The sequence below is a fragment of the Pleurodeles waltl genome, chromosome 4_1 (genome assembly GCF_031143425.1).
Source record: "Pleurodeles waltl isolate 20211129_DDA chromosome 4_1, aPleWal1.hap1.20221129, whole genome shotgun sequence".
In the NCBI taxonomy this organism is placed as follows: Eukaryota; Metazoa; Chordata; class Amphibia; order Caudata; family Salamandridae; genus Pleurodeles; species Pleurodeles waltl.
In genome coordinates, this window is record NC_090442.1 from 766,040,826 (window position 1) to 766,068,755 (window position 27,930).

The 27,930-nt window shown below is 44.8% G+C and overlaps 1 protein-coding gene across 1 annotated transcript in view; it reads left to right on the top strand.

The window, feature by feature from the left end:
- KCP (kielin cysteine rich BMP regulator) overlaps nt 1-27,930 on the top strand; it is a 521,393-nt gene that overhangs the window by 225,495 nt on the left and 267,968 nt on the right. Inside the window, exons 23-27 of the mRNA XM_069229392.1 lie at nt 8,152-8,237; nt 11,259-11,349; nt 11,483-11,582; nt 25,180-25,265; nt 25,829-25,922. Coding sequence (XP_069085493.1) covers nt 8,152-8,237; nt 11,259-11,349; nt 11,483-11,582; nt 25,180-25,265; nt 25,829-25,922 — 457 coding nt within the window. The remainder of the gene's footprint in view (nt 1-8,151; nt 8,238-11,258; nt 11,350-11,482; nt 11,583-25,179; nt 25,266-25,828; nt 25,923-27,930) is intronic.

A 27,930-nucleotide genomic window follows, 5' to 3' on the forward strand; every position in this document is an offset into this window, starting at 1 on the left:
CCATCTTGCAGATGGAGGATTCCCCCAATAGGGTTAGGAATGTGACCCCCTCCCCTTGGGAGGAGGCACAAAGAGGGTGTACCCACCCTCAGGGCTAGTAGCCATTGGCTACTAACCCCCCAGACCTAAACACGCCCTTAAATTTAGTATTTAAGGGCTACCCTGAACCCTAGAAAATTAGATTCCTGCAACTACAAGAAGAAGGACTGCCTAGCTGAAAACCCCTGCAGAGGAAGACCAGAAGACGACAACTGCTTTGGCTCCAGAAACTCACCGGCCTGTCTCCTGCCTTCCAAAGATCCTGCTCCAGCGACGCCTTCCAAAGGGACCAGCGACCTCGACATCCTCTGAGGACTGCCCCTGCTTCGAAAAGACAAGAAACTCCCGAGGACAGCGGACCTGCTCCAAGAAAGGCTGCAACTTTGTTTCCAGCAGCCTTGAAAGAACCCTGCAAGCTCCCCGCAAGAAGCGTGAGACTTGCAACACTGCACCCGGCGACCCCGACACGGCTGGTGGAGATCCAACATCTCAGGAGGGACCCCAGGACTACTCTGATACTGTGAGTACAAAAACCTGTCCCCCCTGAGCACCCACAGCGCCGCCTGCAGAGGGAATCCCGAGGCTTCCCCTGACCGCGACTCTTTGAACCTAAAGTCCCGACGCCTGGGAGAGACCCTGCACCCGCAGCCCCCAGGACCTGAAGGACCGGACTTTCACTGGAGAAGTGACCCCCAGGAGTCCCTCGCCCTTGCCCAAGTGGAGGTTTCACCGAGGAATCCCCCCCTTGCCTGCCTGCAGCGCTGAAGAGATCCCGAGATCTCTCATAGACTAACATTGCGAACCCGACGCCTGTTCCTACACTGCACCCGGCCGCCCCCGCGCTGCTGAGGGTGAAATTTCTGTGTGGACTTGTGTCCCCCCCGGTGCCCTACAAAACCCCCCTGGTCTGCCCTCCGAAAACGCGGGTACTTACCTGCACGCAGACCGGAACCGGGGCACCCCCTTCTCTCCATTCTAGCCTATGTGTTTTGGGCACCACTTTGAACTCTGCACCTGACCGGCCCTGAGCTGCTGGTGTGGTGACTTTGGGGTTGCTCTGAACCCCCAACGGTGGGCTACCTTGGACCAAGAACTAAGCCCTGTAAGTGTCTTACTTACCTGGTTAACCTAACAAATACTTACCTCCCCTAGGAACTGTGAAAATTGCACTAAGTGTCCACTTTTAAAACGGCTATTTGCGAATAACTTGAAAAGTATACATGCAATTTTGATGATTTGAAGTTCCTAAAGTACTTACCTGCAATACCTTTCGAATGAGATATTACATGTAGAATTTGAACCTGTGGTTCTTAAAATAAACTAAGAAAAGATATTTTTCTATATAAAAACCTATTGGCTGGATTTGTCTCTGAGTGTGTGTACCTCATTTATTGTCTATGTGTATGTACAACAAATGCTTAACACTACTCCTTGGATAAGCCTACTGCTCGACCACACTACCACAAAATAGAGCATTAGTATTATCTATTTTTACCACTATTTTACCTCTAAGGGGAACCCTTGGACTCTGTGCATGCTATTCCTTACTTCGAAATAGCACATACAGAGCCAACTTCCTACAGCCGGTTTTCCTGGTCTGACCGCGGCCAAACCGCCGCGGTCAGAATGCCCTGCGGGGCACCGCCAGCCTGTTGGCGGTGCTCCCGAATCCCCGGCACCGCCGGGGTCGGAATGACCCCCAAAATGCCAAAACTTCGCGTCCAGATACCCACAACCTCAATCCAAGGGCAGTGCTCTATGAATCAATTGGTCAGGGATATTTGCTTACGCTTCCCCCCCCTTCCATTAATTCTGTTTCTAGTCAACAAGATCCATCACACTTCCGTCACTTTGATACTCATAGCTCCCACGTGGGCACGTCAACATTGGTACACAACACTATTGGATCTGTTGGTATTACCACATCATAAACTCCCAAACAGACCAGACCTATTGACTCAAAACAAGAATCAGATCAGGCATCCCAATCCCATTATGCTCAACCTAGCGATTTCGCTCCTGAGGGCATAGAATTTGGATACCTACAGCTTACACCATAATGTATGGACATTTTAAAACAAGCACGTAAACCTACAACCAGACGGTGCTAGGCAAATAAATGGAAGCGTTTTGTATATTACTGCCAACCTAAAAACAGTGATCCACTTAAAGCATCAGAACAGGATATTGTATGATATTTGCTTAATTTACAGAAAGCATATCTTGCATATTCATCTATTAAAATTAATTTAACAGCACTATCAGCCTACCTCCAAAACAGACAACATACCGCTCTGTTTAGCATTCCTGTCATAAAAGCCTTTATGGAAGATCTTAAAAGAGTTATTCCACCTACAGTTCCATCAGCTCCTGCATGGAATCTTAACATTGTGCTCACAAGATTTATGGGTCCACCTTTTGAACCCATGCATTCTTGCGCTCTTCAGTTTCTCTCATGGAAGGTTGATTTCCTAGTAGCAATTACTTCCTTAAGAAGAGTAAGTGAAATTCAAGCATTCACTTTAGAAGAACCCTTCTTCCAAGTACACAAACTCAAAATAGTACTTAGGACAAATCCACATTTTTTACCCAAAGTGGTTTCACCATTTTTACATTAATCAGTCAGTGGAATTGCCAGTCTTCTTTCCACAGCCAGATTCAGTTGCTGAAATAGCTCTCCACAATCTTGATCTTAAAAGAGCTTTCATGTATTATATAGAAAGAACAAAAGACTTTAGAAAATCTCCACAACTTTTTGTGGCTTTCCAACAACCTTATAAAGGTAATCCCATTTCCAAACAAGGACTGACCAGATGGATAGTAAAGTGTATTCAAATGTGTTATCTTAAAGCTGAAAGGCAACTATTCGTAACTCCTAAAGCACATTCATCTAGAAAAAAAGGATCTTCAATGGCATTTTTGGGAAATATACTAATGGCAGACATATGCAAAGCAGCCACATGGCCCACACCGCACACATTTACTAAACACTACTGTGTGGATGTGCTATCTCTACAACAAGCAAATGTTGGTCAAGCATTGCTTAATACACTATTTCACACTACTTCTACTCCTGCAGGTTAACCACCATTTACTTGGAAGAGGGACTGCCTTTCAATCTATGCACAGCATATGTATCAGCAGCTACACATGCCATTGAACTGAAAATGTCACTTACCCAGTGTACATCTGTTTGTGGCATGTAGTGCTGCAGATTCACATGCGCCCTTCCTCCTCCCCGAAAACCTGTAGCCGTTGTAGTACTTTATTATGTAAATATGTATATGCATTGCATGGACATCTTCTTTACTTTTTATTTATTGGTACATATACAGTTCTTTACTCCTTACTTCATCCTCCTGCGGGAAAACAATCTAACAAAGGAGTTGATGCCCATGCACACTATCACCAAGAGGAGGAGTCACTCGATCCAGTGACTCGAAAAAAGCTTCTTCGGAGAAAAACAACTTGTAACACTCCGAGCCCAACACTAGAGGGCGGACTTATGCAAAGCATGTTAATCTGCAGCACTACATGCTATGAGCAGATGTCTACTGGGTAAGTGACATTTTCCATTTAATGTGCAGGTTTTCAATAAAAGGCCATATGATGTTTGTAGGAAGCTGGCCTGGTGTGTGGTGGGTACCTATAGTACTTACACCTTATACCAGGTCCAGGGTTCCCCTATTAGTGAACTGTAGGCAGTGTCTAGAAGCCAGGCTCTCTAGAGGTAGCGGTGGATGAGCAGCCAAGGCTTATCTAGGAGACATGCAAAGCTCATGCATTACCACTGTAGTCACACAGCACTTAGACACATGAAAGAAAACACTCAGTGTTATAAAAATAAAGGTTCTTTATTACAGTAACACAGTACCAAAACACTAGATAGGCAATACTCCAATAGGAGGTAAGTAAACACACCAAATATGTACACTAGTATTCAGTAATAGGCATAACAATTTATATAAAACACTGCAATGACAAATAGACAATAGTGACCCTAGGTGGAGCCCAAACCATATACTAAACAAGCATTTGCAATTCAATGGGTCTCGGGTTTTCTCGAGTTAGAGTTATTAGCGTTGTAAACTGCTAACTGGACTTTTCTTGCCAAATAAACTGGAAATTAAAAGTAAAACAGTTTCACATAAGCAAGTCGATGGCCGCCATGAGCGCGAAGCAGATACACACAAGGAAACAGAAGTTCGCTCGCAGTCAAACGTATCCGTATCGGCAAAAGTGCAATTATCCTTGTAACTGACAAAAATGCAAGTATCCATGTAACCGGTAAAAGTGCACTTATCCATGTAACAGGACCAATGTCATGAAATGCGCATGACAACTGCCCAGCGAGATCGTGCTGCCAAAGAAATATATAAAAAAGGAAGTCCAGAAACCATACGGAAAACATGGAGCCTCGTATGTTTTCAGTAGTTGGCCGGTGTGCTTGAGGAGGGCTAAACACTGGAAAAGCCATGACGTATGCATATCTTTCACTAATGAAACCAAGCTAATTTACAGGTAAGCCCACGAACCAACCAAACGGACGGGCATGACATGGGAGTGGTCAAAAGCCCACAGAGAGATTACAACAGGGAAAGAGCGCTTTCCGCTCTCGACCCTAAAAAATGGAATGCAAATTCAGGACCCCAACCAAGGTATGTGGAATGTGTAGAGTGGAGCTGGGGTAACTAGGAAACCCCAAAGGTAAGTATCACAGTACCCCCCAGCGACCAGGAAGAAAGGACTAAGTTACTGGATTTTCCCCAAACCACCCAAAAGGACTAAAAATAAGAGAATGCAACACACAGACAAGACTGCAAGAAACCAACGGTGGATTCCTGAAGAGCAAGACCGGTGAAAGAAGGGGACCAAGTCCAGAAGTTGCAGGAGTGTCCGGTGGTCACAGGAGCCACCACCGATCCATCTGTGGTTGCAGTAGTTAGTTGATGGTAGGACAAAGACGGTCAGCAATGCAGTCCAGGAGTCGGTGAAGATTTCCCGGAAGATGCAGTCGATGTCCCACGCCAGATGGAAGATTGCAGTCGGTCATTGGCGTGGAAAAGCCACCAACAAGCCTTGGCAAAGGCAGAAGTCGCAGAGAAGCAAAAGTGGAGCTGCCGGGGACCAGCAAGGTCCAGGAGGACTCAACCCATGGGAGGAGACCTGGGGGACCCTCAGCAGGGGAGAGAGTCCACAGAAGAAAAAGCAGCCCCACAGGAGACATACTGGATGAGGAACCAGGAGTCGCAGAGGAGACCATGCCGCACAACTGGAGAATGGTCCCACACCGCAGGAGAAGCACGGAGAGGGCTGTGCATCGCAGGAAGGAGTGCTGGGGGCTGGAGCTACACGGAGCCTGAAGATCCGTTGGAGGAGATGCCAACAAGCCTTGGTAGCTGCAAGAGACTCAGTGCACAGAGGTACTGTTCTGCTTGGGAAGGCAAGGGCTTACCTCCACCAAAGTTGGACAGCTGATAGAGAGGACCAAGAGGACTACTGTGGGCTACTACCCATGATGCAAAATCCACGCAGCTCAGGATGAGAGGAGCTCCTCGCAGCCGGTCATCATTGCAGTTGCTGCCGGCGGATGCAGAAGAGTGACTCCTTCACTCCAAGGGAGGTTTCTTCTTCTTTGTCATGCAGACTGAACCCTTGCCACCCTCAGAGAATGCATAGCTGGGGAACTGTTGCAGAAGCTGGAAGGAGCTATGGAAACAATGTTGCAAGCAGAGTCTTTGTCAAGGATGCAGATTGTCGGATCCTGGAGTATCCAGTGGCAGTTCCAGTGGCTAGAAGTCGAAGTAGAGGTTGCAGAGGAGTCCTGTTGGAATCTTGCAAGTCGAATCTGAGGACCCTTCCCAGAGGAAGACCCGAAATAGGCCTGAAAGGGGGATTGATCACCTAGCCAGGTGACCACCTATCAGAAGGAGCCTCTGACGCCACCTGCCTGACTTGGCCACTCAGATGCTCCCAGAGGCCTCTGCCCACCTTGAATTCAAGATGGCAGACTCAAGAGACCTTCATGGAGGAGCTCTGGACACTCCCTTTTCCATTGTCCAGTTTCACACCAGAGCAGAGACTGGGGGTCCCTGAACCGGTGTAGACTGGTTTATGCTCAGAGGGCACCAAATGTGCCCTTCAAAGCATACCAGTGGCTTGGGGAGGCTTCCCCTCCCAAGCCATATAACACCTATTTCCAAAGGGAGAGGGTGTTACTCCTTCTCCCAAAGGAAATCCATTGTTCTACCTTGCTGGGCTTGAGCTGTTCAAGCAGCAGGAGGGCAGAAACCTGTCTGAGGGGTGGCAGCAGCTTGGGCTGGCAGGTAAACCCCAGAAGGCTGATAGTACCAATGCTGGGGGTCTTCTAAGGAGTCCCGAGAGTGCATAGAATCCTACTTCCTATACTGGCAACAGTATTGGGGTATGATTCCGATATGTTTGATAACAAACATACCCAGGTTTGGAGTTACCTTTATGTAGCTGGACATAGGTAGTCACCTATGTCCAATACACACATAAAATGGCGTCCCCGCACTCATGAAGTCCAGGAAAATGGAACTGGAGTTTGTGGGGGCACCTCTGCTAGTGCAGGGGTGCCCTTGCTCACAGGTACTTGCACCCTGCCCGCAGGGCTAGGAGGGCCTACCATAGGGGTGACTTACAGTGACCTGGTGCAGTGACCTATTGTGAAAAGGTGCATGCACCTTTTTATGTGGGTTGCAATGGCTGACCTGCAGACATTTTTTACATGGGGTTACCATGGGTGGCATAATACATGCTGCAGCCCATGGGGATCAACTGGTACCCCAATGCCGTGGGTACCAGGGTACCATATACTAGGGACTTACAAGGGGGTACCTGTATGCTAAATGTGGGGGGGGTGTTTTTCGAACAACCAAATTTACAGGGAGAGGGCATAATCACTGGTGTCCTGATTAGCCGAATCCCAGTGAGCACGTCAAACACACTGACAACAGGCAGAAAATGGGGGTATACATGCCAAGAACGAGGATACTTTCCTACAATGTTATTGGAGGAATGTAGAAGGTCATAAGGAATATGATGTCACTTTGTTTGATGTTATGGGGTGTCAGCGATTGTGTAATGCCACTTCCTTTACACCTATAATTTTAGTGAATTGATTCCACAGTGTAGATGTCACTACAATGTAAATAAATCCTGAACTTTAATACAACAAAATAAGTTCACCGTACTCCAGGGAGTCAAACTATATATAGTTTATAACCTTGCTGCAGCTTCACCAACGTGTTTCTACCAAATGGACTTTATTACGGTTGGTAAGCCCCTTGTCAGTGTTCATTAATTATACTCAATCCCGTGTTGCCTCTTATGAAGCATTATGGGAAGTGTAGTACATTCAACAAATAAATAAAGCTTAGTGAGAAAATTACAAAGTTAGTAACAGTGCAGATTGATAATAAAATCATTTAGGCTTGTAGCATTCATTGACATACATATCAGAGTCTCTTTGATGATATTATTCACCGTGGTTAAAAGCCATACTTATAATCATTATTCCACGCTTCCCAATACACATGGTTTATATATCAGTATTGATCAACTTCTTAAGACTGCAATATAAAGTCACCATTAGGGCCTGAGTGGCCACAGTTCCAATGGATATTTCTGACCTTGTGGCATACTGATTGCAGCATCTTCCCTGGAAAGTCACTCTTGCTTTCCTTGTGAGCCCAATTGGAGGTCTTCTCGGTCTCTATTTTGCTGCTTGATGTCATTAGTTAAATGGTCACACCAGAGTAAGATTTCTCTTTGAGAAAATATAACTTGTGACTGTCTCATTTGTAAACTCACACCAGACACTAATATTGCATTCTGGTAGCCCCTGTGACCTGCCTCCTCAGGGCTTCTTGGCATTGCTGCTATCAGATGGTTGAAATTTTTATATTTGGCAGCAGTTACATTAACGTGTCTCTGACATGTGGTTACATGTTTGTAAGATGTACAAACCTCCTCTTTTGTGCCCTATCTCCAAAGGGGACGAGGTCTATGAAGAATGGTTTGAAGAGCATAACTTAAAAATCCCTCTGACCATTACCAAGTATTTCTAGTTTTATTTCTGTTTTCTAGAGAGGCTCGGTCTTCTGCAACTTGGTCACCTGCCCTCAAGTGTACTGTAGAAATCCTACTCGAAGGACAGGGGAATGCTGTCCCAGGTAAGAGTCTTCATTCGCTTGATGTTCTGATGTAGAGATCACTGTCTTCAGTAAGCCTTTCTAGCAGTGTTTCAGTGATAATGGTTGAGTCACTGTGGGGAAGCAGGCTACAATGCAAATCTTCACTCTCCCTCATGAGCCTTCTTGCCTCTTCTCTCTGGTTTATGCTCCTTTCTTATGTGCTCTTTCACTCCCTTTGTGACCTAAATATGTCTACGATCTCTTCTCTTGTGCAACATAATTTTTTCAGAAGCACTTGTATGAGTAACGGGAGCAGAATCAGAGGTTGCTGCTTTTAACACTAAGGCCTTTTGGGAGGATAATGGGTTTGTAAATAGGAAAAGATCCCAGGGAAATTATTGATAGCAGCTTTCCTACCTGAGGCAGTTCCTTTGCTTGGCAACCAGTACCACAGGGTACCCTCAATTCACTTCAGTCCCCTCACCAGTATGTGAAGTATTCCTCCTACCTTGGGATTAGTATAGGTACAGAGCAGTCCCTCTTATTCAGAGCAACCACCATTCTCAAAAGTAGCTGATAAAACCAAATCCGTACCCTGAAAATTAGGTTGGGTTTGGAAAGGGAAATGTGAAACACCCTATGTGAGGCATAGGAAGACATTCCTAAACCATATTGAAATGCTCTAGTCTTGTGCAAAGCGCATGAAGATCTAAGTATTTTGGAACAATTTCTTCATTTATGACAATACCAGGGCTGGAATTGACAAGCCATGAAGAGTGTCAAAGTGCACAACTTACTAATTCTTCACACATAAAAGCAATTGGACATATGAATACAAGGAATGAAAGTCCCAGTTGATGGTTGTAGAGAACCATGTATTGAATCTTAAGAAAAGTAGAATAAACAAGGTAAAATTCATGAGACAATATGAATAAGTCAACCTTCCACATGGTACTACCTAGCGATGCTATTTCATGGACTATGATTCGTAACACACAGTGATGGAGCGGTCAATGGAAAATGCACTTTGCAATATGCAGTGATGAAGTGGTTTATAATATGGGTGTCTGGTAATACACTAAGATGGACCTCACTATGAAATATTCAGTGATGGATTCTTCCCAATTATGGATTCTATTCACAAAGGTAAACTTACAAGTGTAGATTTACTCACATTTAAATTTGCCCTTGCACGTAGGCATAAATCAAGTGTAGATTTACACCTAGGTGTAGCCTTGCATGTCTCTAAATTTCTGAGTATTCCTCAAAGCAGCATTTCACGTGTAGGCAAAGATCTCTGTCACTGAGGTGAAGAGCTCCCTATAGTAAAGTATAGGGTAAATTGAGAAAGCTATTGATTTTCTTTACTATAAACATATTTAATGTAAACAAGATTAAAAATGTTTTTAATATAATCATTAATAACCTAAAACGAATTAAAATAAAATATTATAGCACAATCACTCACCAGATTAAACCGTTATTAAACATTTAAATAATTAAAATATATTTTATTTTATAAATAATATATTTTTTCAAATCCAAACATCCCTACGCATACTAGCATATTAATACTTAATTACTGTTCACTAAATTTAATTCAAAGTAGTTTAATTACTTAATGTAAATTATGTTTTTGAAGTTTAATGTAACAATTTTTTTTAATACTTTATGATTTTTTAAAATAATAGATTATCAAATGTTTAATAAAACATAACCTTTAAATTCAAATCCAAAATATGTATTTAGTATTGAAATCAAATTCTTGAAACTTAAAACATTTTTCTACAGGGTTTCATTTTAAGTCTCTTGCACCATTATTTTATATGGGACAGTGTTTCAGTCAGTAACTAGGAATGGCCATGTCAGGTGCCAGGCTTACTCTAAGCCTGGGTTGGAGTACATTTATGACTGTTTTGTTGTCTTTTGGGCTGAAGTAACTTTAAAAGATTTTTTTTTTAATAGCAATGGGCTTACACTTTTGCTGGTGGAGATTTGTATTAGCATTTCTCTCCCTAGATCCCCCTGAATCCCTACCTAGGCTCTTCCTTACTCCTCCCTAAGCGCCCTTCTATTTTGTAGTAAGAATTCCCCCATTTTCCAACCACTTCCCTGGTCCTTGACCAAATTCACTACAAAACTATGCACATATGTGTGCAGAGATCTTCACCATTTTGGCAGAGATCGCTGCATAGAAAAGATAAGAAAGGCAGAGGTGGAGATCTTGACCCGTAGGTTAGTGAAGAGAATTTTGTAGTACTTGAGTAGTATTACTACAAAATGCATTTTGTGAATAGACCCCTGTGGGTTTCCTATGTGCAGTGAAGAAGGTCTCTATAGTAGATGCCTCAAGTAATGCACACTCACTGGTAATATACTGTAATGAAGGTGCAGGTGGCTCACTATACTCCATTTGATATTTCACCTGCCAAAACACACTGCATCCACTACATCGACCACCACTACATTTTCAAAATAAGTAGATGTGGCATTAAGAATACTGAATATATACAGGTATAACATTTTGTATGATGATATTGCAGACCTCGATAACTTGACATATTTTCAGTGAAAGAGCTGTCATGTTCACAATGAAGGAGCTCCATAAAATGTGTTTTTTGTAACATGCAGCGTGTGTCTCTGGCCAAGCACAGTAATGGACATGTTCAGAGATGGCACAGTCAGAGATGTGTCAATGGTAGGATGCCATGATCGAGATGCTACTCCTAAGTATATGTGTAGTACACAGGGATTGAACAGTCTGTGCTGTTTGTCTGGTAACTGAGATGTCCACTGCATGTGTGCAGTGACATGTAATGATGAAGCTGTCTTTCATATGTGTGTCTAGTAAAACAGGTAGCTGTCTATAGTTTGTGTGTCTGGTAAAGCACAGTAATGGAGGGGCTTTGGATATGTCTCTGGTAATACACAGTTATAAAGCTGTCTGTGACGTGTCATCGGTAGAATACAGCTCTGGAGCTGTCCATGGTAAATACTAGTTTAATTTGTTCCTTTTGTCACCCTAAAGTGACTTTATGTTTTTTCTCTCTGTACCTGTAGATGTGAGGAATGCGAGTATGAATCCCAGGTCTATGCTGACGGGGCTGTGTTCATCTCCCCACGTGATCCCTGCCTGAACTGTCGCTGTTTGGTAAGTATACAGTAGGTGATGAAATCAACTAGGTGTATTCCTGTTTCTGTAACATAACATTCACTCCTGCTCCACTTCTTCTTGTTGCAGTTGTATCTGTGCAGTAAATGTGTGTTTATTCCTTATTTCACAGGCTGGTGAGGTCTCCTGTGACCGTATGGATCACAGCTGTTCTCCTCCGCAGTGCAGCCACCCAGGAAAAATAAATGGGCAGTGTTGCTCTTCCTGTGAATGTAAGAAAGATGAGGTATCCTTGAATGATTAGCAATGTTGTGTTACACGAGAATTGTCTTCTCTTTACTCTGATCAAGAATAGTAATACCTGCAACAATATAATAAGTGGTCTGAAAATTGTATTTTTTAAAAATATTTGTACAATTAGTCAGTTACTTAAAAGCTCATGCAAAGCAGAGGGATATGAGGGAAGGAAATTTGGCAGCACAAAAAAGTATTAGGGCCTTATTTTGAGTTTTGCGGCCAGAGTATTGTGTTGCAAGCAGCAGAGTATCAAGTCCCCCAAACTCCTGGCCTGCCTGCCTCATTTAGAGACAAATGGCCTTTCCATCAATGCAGCCCCCATTTGCCCTGTTGACAAAATGCTCCCTCCACTGGCCCGACAGAGAAGGGGCTTTCGAAATAAAAGCCTTCCGTCTCCCACCCTATTTAGGGCGGAGGATGACACACACACACACACACTCATGTACACACACACACTCACTGGGTCTACGTGGTTACCCCTTCTGTGTTTTTTTCTTTTGAGAGAGACAGGATAGATGTACAGAGCCAGACTGGCTATTTACTATACCAGTTAATTCCTCAGGTGGGCTAGAGCCAATTGTGGTCAGATATTGGAGGTCCACTGCCTCCTCTTTTACGCCCTTTACTCCCCAGCAAAGCCCACCAGAGTTTATTGCAGCATGTGCATAGGTGGCATGAAGTGCAGCATCCAAATGGAAGCCCATGCTGATCCTGCAGCAGATAAAAAAAATAGTACTATTTAAGTTTAAAATGATATCAATGTACATTGTTTTACATGTAACTGTTGGGTTGCTGGGTGTGCATACCTGTGGTCACTGGATAGTGCAGGTTTCACCTCAACTCACTGCTAGGCCTCGATGCGGGAGTCACAACATAGACATATGTATTATAATATTTGCTGGCTCACACTGGAGTGGCATGCCAGAAGGCTAAAATATACAGTCCTTGCAGGCAGCAGTGTCCCCATTTAACCATTTTCTGCTCATCCAATAACTTGACTTCACACTCCCAGCCTGTCCATTGACACTGAGTTCCCACACACAAAGACCACAATCTCAAAAAACGAAGAAGGAACAAGGGGCCAGATGTATCAAAGCTTTTTACATTCGCAAACGGTGCGAAGGCCCGTTTGCGAATGCAAAAAGCCCTTTCAGAATGTAGCAAAGGCATTCTGAATGCAATTTTAAGGAATCGCTAAAATAGCGATTCCTTAAAATTGCGACCGTGTTTAGAGAGTCGCAAATTGCGACTCTCTAAATAAGAAATCGCAAATAAGGAATCCTTATTTGCGATTTCTAAAGCACATGTATGAAGCAATTTCTTAATGCGAATTGGGCATTAAGGAATCACTATTACCACCAAGTTGAACTTGGTGGTAACCATGTACAAATTTTAAAAATGCATTTAAAATGCATTTTTAAAATTTACATGTAAAGCACACATGCCTGTTTGGCATGTCTGCACCTTACATGTTGTTAAAAAATGTTTTGAGGTGCAGCAGAGGGGGCCTTAGGCCCCCAGCACCCTGGGCTTTGCATTTCCCAAAATTGCGAATTCCTGTTAGGAATTCGCAATTTGGGACATGCAAAATATTCGCAAATATGGGCCGACAGGCCCATAGATGCGTATGGGGGCTGTATCGCAATTTGCGATTCGATAATAGCATTTGCGATTTTTAAGAAATCGCTATTACCAAATCGCAAATATGATACATTGCATTTTGCGAATCAGAAATAGCGATTTCTTAAAAATCGCTATTTCCGAATCGCAAAAGGCTTTTTTCATACATCTTGCCCAAGATCTTTAGTTACGCTGAGGTGAAGGCCAAGCATTTAAAGGGGTTTACCAACTGCAGATAACTGTATTTACCTTCACATAATTTTATCTGTCAAAGGTGAGAATTCAACTCATGGAGCCAACCAGTTGGCTTAATTTCTTTAATCAGGAGTATGTATTTTCAGTGAAATAAGCCTTAATAATACATGAAACTTACATTTACAAAAATTGCTACTTGGTTTCTTAAACAATTGCATTGCAACAGTGGTCAGCTCAGTGGTCATATACATGTTCTTACCCAGGTCACACCATGCCTTATTAATAAAATAGCAACCTTCCCCTAAACTGATGCAAAGCTAGATATCGGTGAATGAAACTCTCCTTCCTACTAATACTGCTATGGGCACGAGAGTGCTAATGGATACTTCTAACTGCAGATTCCTCGACTTTTGTATTCTTCCAGGCACCAGACTGGATCTGAAATGTTTTTCCCTGTAGATCCCGCACCTAGATATGTCGCATCATTGAACTCTGTCATGCTTTGTCCCACTTAGAAGTGATAGTGTGTAGGTGTGTGTAAGCACCACGCCTGCAAGCTGATGTCAGTTTCTTTTTTCTTTTATCTTTGACTCAGATCCAGAGCACCATTCCAAAACTTTATTGGTTCTTCACTGACGTCCAAAATTAATGTTTTTTTTGGTGTTATGGATGTCTCCCCCAAAGACTTCTGACTGTAATCTATGAAGCCTCTTTGGGTTGCAGATGTTGCTCGTGGACCCACATGACATAATTTATGGTGTCTAAGATCCATGCAAAATTCACAGTCATGCAACAAATGCTCCCTGATGCCTCCGAAGGCCATCAGGGAGGGGAAGACAAAGTTGTACCTAACTAGCATAAGAAAGGTGTCTGGTCGCACTCCATGCAGTGGGCCCATTCCCACTCCAAGTCCAAGTTCACGTCTTCATCTTTTGGTAAGTCTAAGATGGAGCCCAAGGACAAATCTCAGTTCAAACACACAAACTCCAGATGTGAGTCCTCTCCCTGTCATTCCTGCTCCAAGGAGCGGTTACGCGGTCGACCTTCAAAAGGCCTAGCTCCGCATCTGTCATCTGATTCTAACCCACTCTACAGTTGGAGCCAATGCACTTTGAATTTCCAGGGCCATTTTCAACTCAACTCCACAGCAGCTAAAGGACTTCAGTGAGGCAGCGCTGCAGCTTATCTTGACAATTCTGGGCCCACAGTCTGACTTCTGCTCACAGGACTTTCCCTAGTGCAGACTGACCCAGATAGGCTCCACCTGACCCCTTTGCTAATAAAGGACAATGCCTTTGAGATAGGAGATCCAAGATGGCGGCCGGCTGATCCGGCTGACTCGGACAGGCTTCTATACCCGGCTCTCTGCCCGATGATAGAGAGCTACCACGGCAGCTCCCGCTTTTCGATTGCCGTGCACCTGGGGATGACGGAAGGCGGCACTGAATTTACACTCTCCTGGTTCTGCACGGCACGGCGCCCTGGAAGGTGGAGCCGTAGGATTACAGGCAGGGGCGCGGCACACAGCCTGGACTGGCTTGCGGTTGCTGGGAGAACGCCGTGGCGGTTGTTGTTTTTTCTTGGCGCCGGCGCCCACACTGGGTTCCCAGAGGTGTTCGGTTGGTTTTTGATGGCACCTAAAATGCTGAAGATACCCCAAGTGGCGCGGGTGAAGTCTAACCCGGAGACAAATGTGGGGAGGAGAGACCAGAAGCATTCTGTTGGCCCCTCTAAAGAACGAGCCAGTGCACAAAGAAAAGCACAGCAGAGTGCCCCTATGATGGAGAAACTACAAGATAATGCTAAACATGTGACCACAGTGGATACAGGGCCACAGATCTCCGTGATGTTTAAACCGCCTCTGAGGGTGAAGCAGACGCCCCCCCCCCAAAAAAAACCGGTAATGATGAGATGCAAGGAGCCTGGCTTTCAATACACAACGGCGAATCAGGCGGTTGCACAGGGATTGTGGCTGGGGCAGCACACAGCCAGGATGGGACAGGTATGATTTTTGCGGATTAGCGAATTGGGCCCCTCACAAGATGCCAAAATAACAGACCCCTCACAGTTAGTGGAGGAGAGAGCTGACTCGGGGGGGGCTGCTAGTGGAACAGTGATTTGCAGCTCAAACCAACATGAGGCACTGCAAGAGACTATTGATGGGAGCGGGAGATCCCCCCAACATCTAATATAGAATCACTGAGTAGCAACCGAGGGGGGAAGGAGGATAAATTACTGGGGGCTACAGAAGGCACTGGGATTTTCTTAGCTGGGGCAAGAATTATAAGCGAGGGTGAGATCAGACAAGTGGATACTGCAGAGAGTTTCTTCTCTTTTTCTGACCAGTCAAAGGAATCAGACGAAGAAGCCTCATCAATAGACATTGACTCTGCATGAAGCTCCGCTGCTAGTATCTGGGGGTCGAATAAGCTGACCTGCAGAAGGAAACCGATTGATTACAATTTAGTAATGGTGGCAACCATGGGGCAACTTATAGAGGAAAGCAGCTGGGTGATCAAGATGGAGCAGGGGAGCTTCAGTGTGACTATATGGCAACTCAGCAGGCATTTTCAAAAACTGGTAATGCTGATGATCTCCCTGCAAGCCCAATGATTGGGCCTTCACAACAGGCTGGACCCCCTTTGCTGGAACTTATTAATCACACTATGGTACATAACCACGAGCAAGTACAGAAAGATAGCAGAAAGGCTAAGATTGCAAATAAACAACTACAGTCTTCTATTAAAAGAGTAGTGAAGTCTTGTCATGATATAAGTACGCGCATCACTACAATGGAGACTCGCACGGATGCTCTGGAAACAGAAGTTAAGGCTGTAAGTAAACAGTCAGATGTACAGGAGCTGCAGATCTCGTACATTCAATGGAAATTAGAAGATGCAGAGAATCGTCAACGATGTAACAATCTCTGGATTTTGGGCATAGCGGAAGGTCTGGAAGGGCAAGACACAAGGGCCTACATAGTGTAATTGTTTAAGAGGGCCTTCCCAGATCTTGTTGGCTGGAACTGGGAAACAGAGATTCAGAGAGCACACCAATTTTTAAGAAAAAGCAGGGGGTGGATGACATTGGTGGCCAGAGCTACCCTAAGGCCATTATTATATATTTTGGCAACTTCTTGCTTCAGCAAGCAGTATTTGAAAAGGCTCGCCCCAATTCAAGGATAAATGTGGATGGGGTATCTTTCTTCTCAAGACCAGACTTTGCACATGCTACTGTAGAGAGACGATGGCGTCTGAGGGAAATGATTGTGTCTTTTCAGGAGGTGGGGGCGGAGGCGTATCTCCTAATCCCCGGTCGTTTAAAGGTTATATATAAGGCTGCAACACTGACTTTTACGTCTGAAATCAAGGCTGGGGAATATCTGCGACAACTGAGAGACAGCAAACGTAGTGGAGAATCAAACTGGGTTGTGGACTTCTGACACAAGAAGGGGGGAGAGATGAAGGGCTAGGTGTAGATTGGTGATTTCTCCTTCTGGTCTTCTAGGGGTTTCCCTTTTTCTTCTTGTTTGTGGAAGCTAGCAGGGGCAGTGGTGGCGGCTCTGAGCATGGGCAGAGAAGTACAAGACAGGGATGCCCGTGCTCGCCGCTGCTGTTTGCTCTATACATTGATCTATTGATTAGGAAATTATTAAGCAACAGATTAATCAAGCCACTGGAACTGATAGGGGCAGCACTAAAATATTGGCTTATGCTGATGACATCCCAGTTGTTACATCTGACCCTCTGACTGCTCTAAAAGAAAGAGATAAAACAAGAGGCAGTATATTTGGAAGGGTGTCTGGATATCTGCTGAATGAGACCAAGGGCCAGATGTATCAAAGGGTTTTTCCCATTCTGTGTCAATGGGAAAATGTGTTCGTACATATGGCCCCAAATGTCAAATTTTAGCCAATGCCTGGATAACTATTCAGGATAAGCGCAAGGTGACTCAAGCTCAGTATTTAGGGGTCAGGCTGTCATCCAATTTGGATGAGATAGTGGAAATTAACCTGGCTCCGGTTTTAGGCAATGCTAAGAAGGAACTGCAGCCCATTAATAACTTGCAACTTTCATTGGTGGGGCGCTGCAACGTGATTAAAATGACTTTCCTACCCAAAGTGCTATACTTCTTTAGGACTATACCGCTAGAATTAGGACAGGCTTGGTTTAAGCAGATGGAGGGATTGGCTAGTAGTTTTATATGGTCTTATACTAAATCACGCCGGGCCTTTCGCTATTTAATACTCCCAAGGGAGAGAGTGTGGTGGGCGCTCCCTAGCTTCAAGCTATACCACCTGGCAGCAGTATTAGCATATATAAACAGACACTATGGGGGTGATTCTAACATTGGCGGGCGGCGGAGGCCGCCCGCCAATGTTCCCCCGTCAAAATACCGCTCCGCGGTCGCAAGACCGCTGAGGGTATTTTGAGATTTGCCCTGGGCTGGCGGGCGGCCGCCAAAAGGCCGCCCGCCAGCCCAGGGCAAATCTACCTTCCCACGAGGACGCCGGCTCAGAATTGAGCCGGCGTAGTGGGAAGGTGCGACGGGTGCAGTTGCACCCGTCGCGTATTTCAGTGTCTGCTTTGCAGACACTGAAATACTTTGTGGGGCCCTCTTACGGGGGCCCCTGCAGTGCCCATGCCATTGGCATGGGCACTGCAGGGGGCCCCAGGGGCCCCGCGGCACCCCCTACCGCCATCCTGTTCATGGCGGGTTTCCCGCCATGAACAGGATGGCGGTAGGGGGTGTCTGAATCCCCATGGCGGCGGAGCGCGAGGATTCTCTAGGGCAGTGGTAAACCGGCGGGAGACCGCCGGTTTACCCTTTCTGACCGCGGCTGAACCGCCGCGGTCAGAATGCCCTTCGGAGCACCGCCAGCCTGTTGGCGGTGCTCCCGTGGTCGGTGACCCTGGCGGTCATCGACCGCCAGGGTCAGAATGACCCCCTATGTTTTCCGGGTAGAACTACACACGATAGCCTTCCCTCTATTTATACATTGATCTGGGAAAAGGATGCTGACGCAGTCTTTTTAAGAATATTAGAAAGAAAGTCAAACTCAGAGCTGCCTTCAAAGTATGGGTGCAGATTAAACGCAAGATGGGCATGGGACGGGTTTGCTATTATACGCCACTCTGGAACACACCAATGTTTCCAGAGATTTTTAAAGATGGGCACTGTATAAAATGGGCTAATCACAGGGTCCAGAAAGTGGGCGATTTGTTTTACGAGAGCGCCCACTTATAGACATTCGAGGATTTGAAAGCAGAGTTTGTCCTAGACAGCAAAGATTTTTTTAAATTTCTACAGATCAGGAATTTCCTTTTGACCACCTTCAAACACAACCCGTGTGGGGGAAGGATTAGATTAATGGACGCTGTTGGGACAAGCAGCATGCTGCGCTATTAAAAACCTCTATCCGCTTTTGCTAGATTTAGTGCAGGATGATGTGGGAACGCTTGTTAAGAAGTGGGAGCGGCGGGTAGGTGCTAGCGAGATTGCGGTTAGCGAGTCCTTAGATATGGCTTAAAGCGTTCTCTTGTCAGCTGGACCGCAAGCCCAGCATTATATGGTTTTGTATAACTTATATTATACACCTGCTAGGATCGCTAGCTGGAGTAGGACAGAAGGCAGTACTTGTCCCCGGTGTGGGAGCTCGGAGGCAGATCTCTGCCATATGTTTGTCAATTGTGGGAAATTGTCTAGGCTTATTAATGATATTTTGGAATTTTTGAAAAAGTTGCTGAAACAGGACATTAACCTAACACCCCAGTTTGTGCTGTTAGGGGTTGATGAGACTGTTTGTAAGAATCAATCGCAATACTTTCTCTTTTTGGCAATGTCTGTGCTTCATGGGTGTATCGCATCTGATTGGTGGGAACCCGAGCCCCCCTCCTGGAATCAATGAATTACTAGGCTTTTATCCGTATATCATTTGGAATAATGTCTATATATGATAAAGGGCACCACATCCAGAAAAAGAGGCTCTAGAATTCGGGCACCTCTGTTATCATGGCTCCAGGGCCCGAGAGGATATATTAATAATTAAGCGATTAATGAATTCTTCATCCGCTATATGAAGGTATCAGTAACTGATTTCTGTTTACCCATGCAATGATTATGATTCTTTTTTTTTTGATGAAATTGTATTCTACTGTGTGTCAAAAAATAATACAAATAAAAAAAAAAAGGACAATGCCTTCACTTCCTTGCCACAGATCATGCTAATTCTGGCTGGGCGCTTGCTGGCCCTGAGATGCCCTTACACCAATCCTGCATATGAAGCCAATGTCTTGTTATGAAATTACTAAGGCACAGCAGGTGTTGGAAGACACTCCCTCGGTTCCTCTGCCTCAGTAACAATATCTTTGATGCCTTAAGGCTTTATTCAGGTTAGACTCAAATGTCATACAGAACCTTTGGAATCTTCCACATGACAAAGATATTGACCACATGACAAAGATATTGAGGAGAAGGCATACCATTTGTTAACCCCTCATTATACTGATGACAAACTGTATTTAGACCACCTAAATAATCTTGGTACCTCATCAGAACTCTCCATTGGGCCTCTGCCGAGGAATGTGCCTCCTTTACTGAAGAAGCACATAGGGTAGTTGAGACATTGGAACTGCAGTTGTGGAAATTAAAGCTTACAAACATTTTGCTACTTGGTATCTCAACTTCAGAGTCTTTGCTATTTTTCAATGAAGCAATGACAAACACTTTCATTGTGGAAGGTTGTAGATTTGTGTAGTGCCAAACATGAGTTGCCCCATTGCCACACACCATTGGCCTGCTCCAGGTGACTCAGCCTTCTTGACTCAGCACCCATCCCTGGAAAGTCATGTGGTGCAGGCTTTGGCCAGCATCGTAAACCTGAATACCTTCCTTGCTGCCCCACGAAATAGAGAAACAAAGCTCATTGATTGCCTTTACAAAAGGGTGTCCTCCTCCACTAGTTTGGTGTTATGGTCTCTGAAGGCAGTCTGCCTTTTGGGAGGTTACAGTTGAGTCCTCCAGGAAATGGTGAGTGAGATCTTTTCCCTCGTCCCTGAGGAGTCGTGAAATACCTTTGCATAAACAGTCCACACAGGATGTAGCCAAATACATTTTGCAGGCCAGGCTGGACACAAGAGACTGTATAGGCAGTGCTTTGGGGATTGGTGTGGTGTTTCATTGTCACCAACATGAACAGGAGCCAAGTCTCCTATTTTCTCAAATCTTTGCTTTGTTGTGCCGACTTCAGAACTAGGCTCAACTGTGATTGCTTGGGTTATTAGAAATGCACAGTGTACAACATAGAGTATCAGACCTATAGTTCATTTAGAATATGTGTAGATGTGCAACAAATGTGTTGTGTAATATGTAAACTAGATAGGTTACATGGCCCACTGGGTGTGTCGAGCACAGGGCCTGTAGTACCAGAGTAACATTCTATTTGAACAATTAAATGAGCAACAATGCTAAGATTTTAGTGGTCTTCAAGCTGGTACAAAAAAGAAATTGTAAGTGATTAATAAAATGTGGCTATGCATATTAAGGTATCCATGAAAATTAGGTTTTTCATTGTAAACACATAAGGCACGTATTCGGGTAAATGCACTTGTATCAGTATCAGTAGGGCTCCATGTTAGATTTTGTACACTGTCATGATGCTCAGTCTCTTACTGATGTTTCCCATCTAAGTATGTGGAATCTTTTTTAGGTTAATGTGAATGGTTGATGCCTATAGAGGTGAGACAAACCATGTAGTCTGATGAAACCACCTATCCGTACACAAGAGCAGTTGCTGGAAAAGTTTCTGGATCCAGTCTGGCACCTGGGGGTGAGGGGGGGAATCAAAAGGTGAAGATTCTGCAGTTAGATAGAGTATCCACCAGAAAGTTCATTACCGAGGGTAACTTCATCTGGTCTTGGGACTGTAGAGACAGCTTCATGGGATAAAACATGTACAAGCTGTGTATGTTGAATTCTATTTCCTCTATGGAAAGAAAGGCCTCTGTTGCTCCTTCTTCAATCCCTACTTTTATAGCCAGCCACACCTATTGGAAAGAAGTGGAAGGTCTTGTCTGGATTAAAATGATATGCTGGTCCCCTTATTTGCCTTTCACACCCTTTGTCTTCTGAACTGCTGGTGGCCCAGCTTTTGATGAGACATAGACAAGTGGCTGCCACAGCCCAGGATGTCAGGTCCTGCTAAGGTGGACCTATTGAGCTCAGTCCAACCACCACAACAGAGAAATTCCAAGGGTGAAAGTGAGGGAATGTGGGCGTAGTGGGATGGGTAATTGAAGTTGCTTGCTCTGTGCATTACCATCATAAACATGAGGCAAACTTCTGCTGCTCTTCTCTGTTCATTTCAGTAGCTTGAACCTGCCCATTAAAAACACATTATGTAATTTCCACAACCTGGAGCACAGTGGCACCAAGTCTGATGAACACATACAACCTCCAGTAGAGAGGACATTCACCTGAGGTCTTGCAGGGGGAAATGTCCAGCTCTGAGCAGAGACATTCTGTGTCTCGAACATCTGCCTTCTTTTCAATGCTATAGCTATGCTCCTGTCACCCCTGCTATACTTTAAAGAGGTTGTAACCTTCTACATAATCTACGATTTGTAGGATTCCGTGGGAGAGTGGAAGGGGAAGTTTGGAGAGCTTCTTGGGTGGATACTGACTACCTTGCAAACAACTGGTCTTTTAATGTTCAGGGGGCTCTTGCATCCTTGTCCTCACTTAGCTATCACAACAAAGACACTATCCTACAAATGGTCAGAAGCAAAGCAGACCCACAATATGAAGCACAAGTTCCCAGGCTCTACTCAGAAGAATAAAAAAATGTGAAAAATGTGTGTGGAGGTAAAACGTAAACTCACAGCCATGAACTTGAAATATATGCTCTGCCTTGCCAAACTGAGGGTCATACACACTGGGAAATTCCACTTCTTTGTGCAATTTTAGGCAGAGCAGGAACACCATGCAAAGTTTGCCAGCTGACAAGGTGAAACACTATGTGGTCCCAAATGGTGAGCGATAAGTAGAAATTTAGCAAACTGAATAAGGATGGCAATGAAAGGTAAACAAGGGAAGAAAATCTAAAGATGTAAAACAGAAAAAAGAGACGGCGCACAAGAGATGCCCAGCACAAAGAAATAGGAGTACCCACTTGAAAGATAAGTCCACCACACAGTAGACAAAGCGAGGAACAGTATTAGGAGACAACGCCCTACTTCAAGTAGTTTGGGTTTAAGCATAGAGCAGTCAGGGGCTCAGATCTTCAAGAATTAGTTTGCGTGGCCCTTGACTCCAGTGCCTATGGAGAGCCTGGGACCCGAATATGCATACTGCTCTATGTAGCATTATATTAGCACACTTACACTTACAGTATGAGATAATGAGTGTAGGGAGGTTTTAGGAGTTGATGGTCCCATGGCTGTGGAGCAAAATGCCGAGACACCAGTTGGTTCAGTTTCAAGGTGTTTACCTGGGGGGACAGAGGAATGGAGAGTTATATCACGCACAGGATGTCACAATAAACAACACGCTCACAAAGAAGAGGGCTCCTTGGGAGCGAAGTACACTGGAGACACACCCAGGACATGCAGATGGTGGAGAACATCACTAAACAAATGAAAATAAGCACATGAAATATAGGGGTCTAAACAACTTTGTGAAATATAGGACAAATAATCTTTCTCGGTGTAACACTATTACTAATTTTAATATTAGCTAAACGTCTCAGAGCAACACACTAGCTTCTGGTCAAGAAACCCACCAATACTGCCTGGGAAAAAGATATGATGAAATGGACTCTGAAAAATCACGAATGAGAGAGGTCGGGACAGGAGAGGAAGTGCCAGATGAATCGACAGAATTGGCAGAGATGATGAACTAAGTGACAGAACTCCTGATATAATACTCCCAACAGGATGACTGGCTGGAAGTTTGATAGGAGAGAGTGAGTGAGAGGATTGGCTATGTCATTATTCGTTAAAGATTATGGAGTTAAAGATGAAGAAGCGACTTAGACAAGCATCATGGAAGGATGATGGGCTACAGGGGGAGATGAATATGGACCCAATACTAAATGTATGTGTGGGATTGGAAAAAGTAATATGCACTGTCTATTGTTACAAGGAATGAGAGAAAATGAAGAGGGGCATTTATCTGACGTATAAGAAGATGAATCTTTTTTTTAATGTTTAATATGATTAAACTAGGCCTGCGCCCTCTATTATGTTGGCATATAGGTCTCCCTAGAATCCTCTGATAGCCTCATGTCCCCCATTTCAGAAGTGTTCTAAACCCCAAGCCTGGGTTGACAGTCACTGTTGAGGTCTGTAGGCCTTGAAGACTGGTCAGCTCTACCACCTGACAGTGGGTGGCAGTCATACACACTATTTCTGCTAAGAGTGCAAGTATGTGGTGATGCTTATTACAGTGTATGTCGTTTTTGTGACATGGTGTAGTTTTCTTGAGATGATGGCAAGATGCTTGTAGGGTAGAGAGTACTTCTACGTGTAAAGGGACTGATGTGGATGAGATCTTGTGATCCTTACAAAGTTAGCACCTACCAAAAGTGTGACCTTTCTTCGTTCACAGTTTTTTATTCTGTGGTTTGGAAGAAAACTGTGACTGTATGAATTTGATATTTTCTAGCAGTCTTCAAGTTTGTAAGACACTGAAGGTTTCAACATACTTTTCAGTGTAATGCAGATGTCTGTCCAGCTGACTGATGTGGCGCATACATGTACAATGACAGCTGTACACTTTCTTACATGGTATGCACTTCTAACGGACATGCTTTAAGTTCATGAAACCCTGCTGCTTTTATGTAAATCTGGTTTGTGTTTGGGTTTGGGGCACCCTCAGCATGGTTTTATTTTATTTTAATTTATTTTTATGTTTGAAGCCATGTCTTGATGCAACACACATAGGGGGTGATTCTAACATTGGCGGGCGGCGGAGGCCGCCCGCCAATGTTCCCCCGTCAAAATACCGCTCCGCGGTCGCAAGACCGCTGAGGGTATTTTGAGATTTGCCCTGGGCTGGCGGGTGGCCGCAAAAAGGCCGCCCGCCAGCCCAGGGCAAATCTACCTTCCCACGAGGACGCCGGCTCAGAATTGAGCCGGCGTAGTGGGAAGGTGCGAAGGGTGCAGTTGCACCCGTCGCGTATTTCAGTGTCTGCTTTGCAGACACTGAAATACTTTGTGGGGCCCTCTTACGGGGGCCCCTGCAGTGCCCATGCCATTGGCATGGGCACTGCAGGGGCCCCCAGGGGCCCGCGGCACCCCCTACCGCCATCCTGTTCATGGCGGGTTTCCCGCCATGAACAGGATGGCGGTAGGGGGTGTCTGAATCCCCATGGAGGATTCTCTAGGGCAGTGGTAAACCGGCGGGAGACCGCCGGTTTACCCTTTCTGACCGCGGCTGAACCGCCGCGGTCAGAATGCCCTTCGGAGCACCGCCAGCCTGTTGGCGGTGCTCCCGTGGTCGGTGACCCTGGCGGTCACCGACCGCCAGGGTCAGAATGCCCCCCATAATGTCAATGTATGTTTAATTGGTGTTCTGTGTTTAATGTTAGTAAAAATTAGAGCATAGTTGTGCACTTTTTGCCTGAGGAAATATTTTACAACTAAGCACATCATGCCCCATCACCTAATACCGACCTGTGCTTTTCCTTCCATTCTTAAAACTTGCATACTACTGATGAAAATAAAAATCATTTTTCCTCTCTCTTTCCCTGTTGCCTAGACTGTGATTACAAAGGCACACTGTACGTGAACGGCCAGACCTTCAGCCCACCCGGAAGCGGCCCCTGCTTGCAATGCACTTGTTTGGTAAGTGAATTTCTTGACTTGCAATGGAGAATTAGGAGAAAATAGTTATCAAAATTCAAGGTTGTTCTGAATAGGGGTCTCCAAAATATGTCTTGCCGAGGCCTCTAAAATCCTTAAGCTGACACTGCTTGCCATGCTTTCAAAGGGTTCTCACTCAACCCTAAATACATTGATTCTAACATTCCCACCCTTTTTTATGCTGATCTACACAGTGCTGATTGATGGTTTCCTAGATAAACCCCACCACACATACCTTTGTACTCCACTGTGTGCTGCAGCATCACTTCATCCCTATGCGCAGCCGGATCCCCTATTACACCCATGTGACTTTGTCAAAGTCACTAACTCTCTTATTTTTCTGTTTGCCTCAATGCCATCATAAATGCCATCTTCCTTTGCATTAGAAACACCAGTGATGAGCAGGTGCAGTTGAACATAGTGTGCCCATGAGTTTTACAGACACAAACTTACTTGCCCATACACACAGACACCCACATTTCCATCCACATAAACACCCCCTACCCACACACCACCCCTGTGATTCTCATTTCTCTTTTTACCAGGGAGGAAATGTTCGCTGTCAGGAGGAGTCATGCCCACCACCAGCCTGTGCTAGGCCCGTCCGTGACCCCCAACACTGCTGCCCCATCTGCAAAGGTAGGGTGTCTGGTTCTCTTCTTGAGTTCACTCTTGCATTTTCCTTTGTTCAATGCCATCTAACTCTCCTATAGGTCTCTTTCACGATCTCACACACTCATTATTAAACACTTTCTGTGAAACTCTCCAACGGGTAACTTGAGCAGATTTCTCACATGGACTCAAGCCCTAAATGGTAAATGGTGATAATGCTATCTGCTAAGGATAGAATTCTCCCTTTGCAACACCTGCTCTGTGGCTAGTGGATGGACTTTATCTGATAGAGGCTTCTAGTTGCAGATTCCTTACTTAGAATTTCCCCCAGGCATCAGTTTGGATCCGGGGTTTTTCTTGAGCAGTACCCCTGTGCACTGTCAGATGGCAATGGTCAACTCTGTGTCCGTCATTGGCATTGTGTTCGCCAGATAGGATGTATATAGGTGCCACTGCAGCACGCTGACGTCAGTTTCGTGTCACGACTTTCCACGCCAGAAGCACGGAGCCATGACGCGAGGCAAGGAGCATCATTGCTCTAGGCCTCTATTTCTGGAAGAGAAAGGCCAATAATCAGAAGGTGAACTAAATCTGTGATGTCGTGCATTCTGGAGAATTCATTTTCTCTCAGGAATGAAGGAGGCTGAAGTGACCAGAAAGGTTTGATCAGTCCGTTTTTTTAACAAAACCTGACATAAAGCTGAGGGAAAAAGCCTGCCAGTTCTGGCATGCTCACTTCTTTTCGAGGTCACACATTACAGCAGCTGCACATACCAGCTCTCCATTCCTGCCTCAGTAATGAGTGTTTCGTGAGCGACAGTGGGGTGAAATAATGTGACAAACCTCAAGTAACAAGAGCCCTAAGATAATTGAGCCCTAAACGATGTACCTTTTTGTACAAAAACAACTCCAGAGGTGTGATTTGTGCATTATATCCCTCCAGTCACCTAACCCCAGTCTCAGCAAAGATTTGTTTTGTCTTTGTTGACTCATGCAGCATATTCCTGCAGGTGTGAGAATGTCCAAGTAAACACAGGATTTTATTTGGCTCTCAAGCTAATTGCCAGTGCTGCAACAGGCCACCACACTTTGTGATGAATGTAATGTTGTTAGCTTTCCCCTGTGCTCTTCCATTGGTGTAAAATGACCCCTACCCGCACCCCAGATCAGAAGTGTGATTCTGGTCCTTCAAAGGTAAATACATCTGTTTGGCTTTTTTTGAATTTACATAACATCTGTAAGCAGCAAATGCCGTTGACTTGCTTTATTGAAGAATGTTTGGTGCCTCCTCTGTGAATGCTTATATTTCCATGCTGCGAGCATAGTGCGTCTCATTCGTACCAGCATGTACTGTCAATAGATGAATGGCAGCCGCTTTTTTGTTGTTGAGTGTTGGGTGCATAGAAGAACTTGTGCTTCAAGTCTCTCCTGGCATAGAACATAGTAGCTAATGGTTTTTCCTTGAAGGTTGGCAACCACACCCTTTACTGGGTTGGGACCTTTTCGTAGCAATACCCAGATGTCATTTGTGGCTAAGGCTACTTCACTTGTGCTCGAATGCTCTTGGTTATCGCTACAATTTCTCTTCACATTTTTAACATGGCACCACATCCAGCTTTCTTGTGGTGTGTGATCTGCCTTTCTTGTTCCCAAGCAGGGGAGGTGCTGTTTTTGAAAGGTACTGCTGGGTGGCCGAGTATAGTCTTGCACAGATACAAGGAATGGTATCTATAGATGATCTGAGTCCATATTCCAAGCATCAGGTTAGGAAAAGTGTTTTATTTAAGTGACGGACTACCTATGATGTTCATCAAATGCAATTGTCAACTTGAAGCACTCTTATTTTCAGTTTCTTTGCTACTGGAAATAGCTAATCAGTGCTTCAGTGTCACCAGGGAGAATTGGTAGTAAGCTTTCAAAGGTTATTTTTCTCTGCTGTTGCCCTGGTATCATCTGGTTCAAAGTAATTGTTAACATGTGGAAGCAGAGTGTACCTTTTGCTCTTTCTCTCGATAAGGTTGCTTATAGTAGCCTG